Source organism: Conger conger, chromosome 12 (assembly GCF_963514075.1).
Source record: "Conger conger chromosome 12, fConCon1.1, whole genome shotgun sequence".
Classification (NCBI taxonomy): domain Eukaryota; kingdom Metazoa; phylum Chordata; class Actinopteri; order Anguilliformes; family Congridae; genus Conger; species Conger conger.
The window spans coordinates 39,023,085-39,029,821 of NC_083771.1; the positions used below are offsets into that span (position 1 = coordinate 39,023,085).

General features: G+C 38.3%; 1 protein-coding gene across 1 annotated transcript in view; it reads left to right on the forward strand.

Annotated features, from left to right (window-relative positions):
* LOC133142119 (anthrax toxin receptor 2-like) overlaps positions 1-5,109 on the forward strand; it is a 28,904-nt gene extending 23,795 nt beyond the window's left edge. Inside the window, exon 17 of the mRNA XM_061263111.1 lies at positions 3,450-5,109. Within this exon, the coding sequence (XP_061119095.1) occupies positions 3,450-3,488 (39 nt within the window). The 3' untranslated portion in view covers positions 3,489-5,109. The remainder of the gene's footprint in view (positions 1-3,449) is intronic.
* The last annotated feature ends 1,628 nt before the right edge of the window (positions 5,110-6,737 follow it).

Below are 6,737 nucleotides of genomic sequence, written 5' to 3' on the forward strand. Positions count from 1 at the left end.
CTGGTACACACACACACACACACAGACGGATAGACAGTGAGAGAAAAGCCTGTCATTTCTTTTACATTCTTTATTGATATATTACTTATTACTTTGACAGCACTGTGTTTTGCACTTCCCCACACAATGCCATCCATGTTGCTCATCTAATACAAACAGCATTGTATTCCCTGCCTTTGGGAGGCAGAGAGTTCCGCTGCAACGTTCCCAGTATTTCCCTTCTGCAGATACTACAGTCAGGGAATATTTTCAGTCCGGACATCTCTTTTTAATAGAAATGCGCTCCAGTGAATGACTCTGTATTCTGGACTAATCCTGAGGCATTGGGGAACGTGCCGTAAAGCCGGTTTGAGTTCACATTGCGGGATTTTCACCAGAGCCAAGGTCAGCGCAGAGCTGGATTCAGCACATAGAGATGCTCTCCTGTCCTCACCCTCAAAGACAACAATGTCTGGAGCCCTGCCTGTGCTGCGTTTCAGAACACATTCCAGGAGTGACTGATCACTGCCTGTTTTTCATAAGGACCCAAACCACTGCGGTAAGGTCCCCCGTGGCCCAACACACATGCAGCTTTGCAGCTAGAGCCAAGTTTGTGCATTCGGGGAAATGTTTTCAGACCTGGTGAAAATCCAGGTTTGTCTGAGGCAAACAGAAACGCAAATATTTAACTTTTTCCATGAGTATCAAACAAGGACGTGAACCTTCTGAATCACATTTCATTTCTCACATCCAGCACACAAGAAAATAATTCTTTTCAGCTCAAAAATCCAACAGCTCGTATCCATTTTAAATGGAACCCAGAATTGGTCCAAAGATTTAAGATGATAAAGGCCACACAGACCAGTTGATGTCTGTCAGCCTGTATTGTACTGGTTAGAAAAACATTGTAGTCTCTTGGGGTTGCATAAAGAAGAAATAATACTTTCCCCGCATTACAGCTTTCACATGTTTGAGTGCATTTCCAGCACTAACAGTACATAGCACGTTTTTCCTTCAGGCTTTTCAGAGAGTAACAGAGAGTTACTCTCTGTCAGCTTATATTCATAACCTAACATAAATATAAGATTAAATTCAAAGTTTAAAGTGTACCTGTAATAAATAACAGAGCATGTGCATGAAAGAGGAAGTATTGTTTGCATTTTAAGTTTGGAAACATTAAACTGCTGGTACCCTAAATAATAATGATGATGATGATATACATAAAGAATATGTACAGTACAGTAGATACCCTGTGTGCGTCTGATACGGATTATTCTTCCCCAGTGCAGTAGAATCCACTAAGATTTCAGCTTCTAAAACCGGTAACGACACCTTGCTTATTTAACGTGAGGGCAGTGTGTTATACTTGCAGTATACACTCAGTGATAATTTTATTAGGTAAACCTGTGCACCAGTTTGTTAATGCAAATATTTACCAGCCAATCGTGTGGCAGCAACTAAATGCATAAAAGCATACAGATGTGGTCAAGAGATTCAGCTGTTTTTCAGACCAAATGTCAGAATGTGGAAGAAATGTGATCTAAGTGATTGTTGGTGCCAGACAGGGTGGATTGGGTATCTCAGAAACTCTGAGCCCTCCAACTGCTGATCTCCTGGGATTTTCACACACACTAGTCTCTAGAATTTGCAGAGAATGGTGCAAAAAACAAAAAAAACATAATTGAGTGGCAGTTCAGCAAGCATTGTTAATGAGAGAGGTCAGAAGAGAAGGGCCAGACTGGTCGAAGCTGACAGGAAGGTGACAGTAACACAAATGACCACACATTGCAACAGTGGTATGCAGTAGAACGTCTCTGAACACACAACGTGCCAAACCTCTAAGTGGATAGGCTACGGCAGCAGAAGACTTAAGTCTAATAAAGAAGTCTAATAAATAGCGAATAAAGTTCTCACTGAGTGTATACTGGATGAGGGCATACTGACCTGTCTGGCTTTCTTTCCGTTCCATCTTTAAAGCTTCCCTCATTGCTGAAACATGTTGAAAAGGCATCATACTATCTTTAACTATAATGCAATTTCATTGCAAGTTCTGTTTACCTTTATTTATTGCCATCTCTTGCACAGCAATCTGGGAATCATCAGTTTCATTGCAGATGATAGGGCAAGTTCTTTACTGCAGGGAACACGATCTGGCCTTGAGATGCCCTCCATTTTAAAAGGGCTTAGTTCTAATTACAACATCATCTGTAGATTTTATATCCTGCTAAAGTATGAGTGGGGCTGGCTATGTACTTTTCACTTAAATTAATATTGGTTGGTAAATGTTTAATTGATTCGTAAATTTTAAACTTTAGCCACCCCTTAAGAAGTGGGCAAAAATAAGGTCACCACTAACCATATGACTGTGCCCCCCCGCCCCATTCTATTTAATAGTTCATTTTAATTAGACAGATGCTGCCATGTAGAGGGTGATTCAGGTAGGGGCACTCGGCTAAAAGCCCATGGTGATATTATACGTAAATATAAGCTGGAAAGAATCCTTGAGGTAGGTTGTTATACAAAATATGTGCAGCCTGAAGGTTGTATTCTGATTTGGAGGGTGTCTGGGAGAGGGGAGGGGTGAGCAGATGTACTAAAAGACATTAAAGTGGACATTGACTTATTCAGTATGTAACTGAGGAACTAGCCAATTTATTAAATATTGTTAATTTGAGTGACTCACTAGGGGACATTGGGCAGTTAAATAAGGATGTCCTCTGTACACAGAATAAAGCAACATGAAGAACACAGCCCTTTTCTGACTTGGAGAGATGCGGTTGATCAGACCCTGGTCATTCAGTGTGGGGCTTATGGGAGTGCGTACGGGGACCCCTTGAGGATAACCAGTGAAATACAAGTTTAAAACCACGTGGTGGAGACAAATCCATGGTCCTACACTTGACCTTTTGGCAGTCATCATTCCACCCAAGCCATCTCATATTTGTGGACTATAGAGTATATACAAAATGAGCATGTTATTTATTGTTGTTATTTGTTTCATTGGGGCTCTTGTGTGGGTGGCTGTATCCTGCTCAGGCACTTAGCCCTGATGCAGTAATGTTCCCTGTGGTCTAGAAGGAAATCCTGAATGAGCCAGTGCTGACAGGGGCCGGGAGGGCTTTGGTGTGCAGCTGTGCAGTCTTTTAGCGGCAAAGCCTTTTCAAAGTACCTGCCATTGTTCAAAGAATTTAATATATTCTGGGAATTAGCACATGTCATGGATTGTTTGGGTATGGAAATCTACTTGGATTGACATTTTTATTTTGCTTTGATGTGTCTGTGTCCAATCAGGGAAAGAAAAGTAAATTAAGAGAATGCCATCATATTTATTTTCGCCCACTTTTGATCTATTTTCTTAGGGTAGCTGTGCCAAACACTCGAATGGCTATAAGGATTCTTTTTCTTTGGTGCCAGTTTTCAGCTGCCTCTAATGGTCTTATTGTGAATGCTCTTTGTCCTTTTTATTTCAGGGGCGATGTATTAACTTCAGCCGGGTCCAGAACCATTAGGACATTTTGCCCTTTGAAATACGAAGGTGCTGTAACTTCCTACTGATGACAACTGAAGAATTGCAAGTTCTGGAAGAACTGACAGTTTTAATTAACAAGCACTTGTGGAACCTCTTTACAACAGGAGTTTAGGTTTTTTTTTGCTGTAGTACCGCTCTAAGGCCTTTTTCATCAGCCTTGATGATTAGTGAACTGAACAAACTATAGTTGTAGCAGAAGAGAAATCAATGTATTTGCTGTATATGTCCAAGCCTCACCAGAATAGCTTTGTTCACCTCCTACAACCATGGACATTTTAAGTGATTGGTGCTTTTTTTGTTGTTTTTGTTGTTTGTTTGTTCATTTTTCTCTCATCATTGTTTTTGTGCTTTATGTTTACTGACTTACTCTATTTATATCCCTGTCAATGTAAGGTTATTGTACAACACACACACACACATCTCAATACCTACTGTACATGAAAATACATAATGTCCAAGGCTTCCTTTAACTGAAAGTCCAGTTACTCTCTGAATTGATTAGCTATGATTAAAAGAAACAATAAGTAGAAACCTGTAATTCTCCACATTTTGGCTGGATTCCAGTCAATAACACATAGAGATGTCCTATAATTACAAGTGTCTGCAGAGGTAGATGTGATTCCAGTGAAGCCATCACACTGTATCTGTGTGGCAGGATGACATTTCTAGAAGTGGCTAGCCTGTTGCACACTAAATTGTAAATTGGAATCTATTCAGGGCCCCAGTTTTCACAGTACGTTCCCAGAAATGTAGTTCCAAGTATTCCTATGTAAGGATGTTCTTCACAAATGTACTTCTCAGATGTACAGGACATCCTAATAGTATGTCATTTATTGCATGTATACACTGCATCATTTCCTTGTTAGGCAAGACCCCTCAGCCTGGCAGAATGCATGTGATGTAGTATGTTTCTTAGCCTGTTCTTGCCTGCTGGCTGTAGCAAACAAATGTGTCTTTTCTTTTACTAAGCACTGGAATGGTGTTGTCCAGAGCAGCTCTCTTTTTACAGTGAATTATATGTGGATAAATCATACAAGGAGTCACAATAAAAAATGTTTCACCGACAGCTTATACATTCTAAGGGATACATAAAATATGTATTTATACCATGACATGAATGTTAACTGGTACATTTTGCTGCATTAATGGTATGTACACCCTAGAATGCGTATATGGTTTGCTGTTAAGACCTTGTACCATTTAATACTATGTTGGTCATTGTGTGTTGATGTTCAACTTGTGAACTTAAATGTGTTTCGTTTTTTAATTTTGGTATTGTTTGTTGTATGAAATGGTTATGTATGTACAGTATATATAACACACCATATATTATCTTTATGTCACTCAATCATGATAAGTCATACAGTAGATAAGCAGATTTAAAAGACTACACAACTGACCACTTTGCACAGCTTAGAACACATACAGTAATATTTTAAAGCTGCCTTTTCATATGCTTTTTAATCTGTGTTTCAGCAATGCGGTTTATCTCTTTACTACTTGTCAGTATCCTCTTCAGTCTTTTTAATGGGCATAAATCTTTCATAAATACAATCTACGTGAAATAAAACCCACTGCTTAACACTGTGGATAAACCATGAGCTGTATGTGTGCATTCCCTTTCATAGATTGGTATTTACCATGCACAGTTGTTGACAGCTGAACATTTCTTACACATGAGGAGTTTGTTAGACCACTCCTAAAATCTATTCAAAGTGGTAGGAGCTTAAGGACTGAGCCATGAGCATCAGCTTGTAAAGTGAGTGTTATTTTGATATATGTCCTCACTCCAAAAGAGCACTTTTCAACAAACAATATGTGAATGCTCTTCAAGTGTCAGTGTTTTTTTTCAGTGCATAAACTGCCTGGAAAGTGGCCTTCTTGATATTTATTTTACTATTTATTTTTGATGCCAGAATTTAGCAGCTGAGAGTAGGTGGTGTTGACAAAATGTTAAGCTGTTTGAGTTTAGTGAATACATGTCATCCATTCCGAAGTACATATTTCTTTATTGAGAAACAAACTTTTGGAATTACTGATTTCATTAATGGTGCAATTCAGTCCCTGGATGGGTGCTGGTTTTTATTTAAAATAATTGAAATACGTATCCATCCCTATAAATATCCCCATAAAATATCTAAATGTTTTGTTTTATCACAAAACATATTTTTAGGAAAGCATGAAAAACAGTAGAATGTGATGGCTAAATGGATAAATAAGGAAGCAAAATTTTTTAATACTTGCCATAGATAGATTTGAATTTACAATACACATCTTTTTCTTGCTATAGTTCCTAAGATTCACCACATTCACAATTAAATTGGACTATTATTCATTTTGGGTGAAGAAACTATAAGGGTTTATTAGTAATCCTATGGGGACTAATTAACCTGCTGTATCTGAGAAGTAAGCATCATGATGAGAAACATTTGTAATTGTACAAGAATGAAAGCACCTCTTGAGTCCCTCTGTAGGGAGCTCATGAATGCTTACAGAAACAGTAAAGTGTCCGTGAGGAACATTCAGCCTCTTCTTCATTTTGAGAACAACCCCCCAATGGATATCAGTCTAAATATCATATGGATATGTCAGTTAAGCTCACAGGACCTTTTTGAGGTAGAAACACTGGAATTTGTGGAAATCTGTGACCTAGGGTGAACACATAGAATGATATGAACTGAGAGCTCAGGACTTCCATTACATCTACATTGGACTAGAGAAATTATCTTAGACAAAGCAATTTTCATCATTCATCTGCAATCAGAAAGAGGCCCATCAGTCTCTGAATTCTACAGTCTTCTTTCCTAAATAGTTCAAAGGCTACAGTAGTAACCCATGTGGACATCATCCCCTGACATGACTGAGTACAAGACTGATTGGAGAATTCCACCCTCTTCTTCCTTAACAGTGAACTGGATCTGTCAAATCTTAAATGGCAGCATTTGTGATCAATTACAGATGTGTACAAATGGAGAGTTATCCACTGATATTAAGCCTATTGACAACACTGGATGATATGTCATTTCCTGTCCTCTGGGAAAGGCTAAAAGCAAAAATTACAATTGAGATATTATTATTTTTTTATATTTATTGTATGTATACTGATGATATTGATGGACAGCTGTTGTCTTTCTTTACTTACCTCTTAGACATTATGAGGTAAGTAAACATTTAACATTTAACAGTTACTCAAACCTAAAATAAACCCAAAATAATTGTAATAATTGTA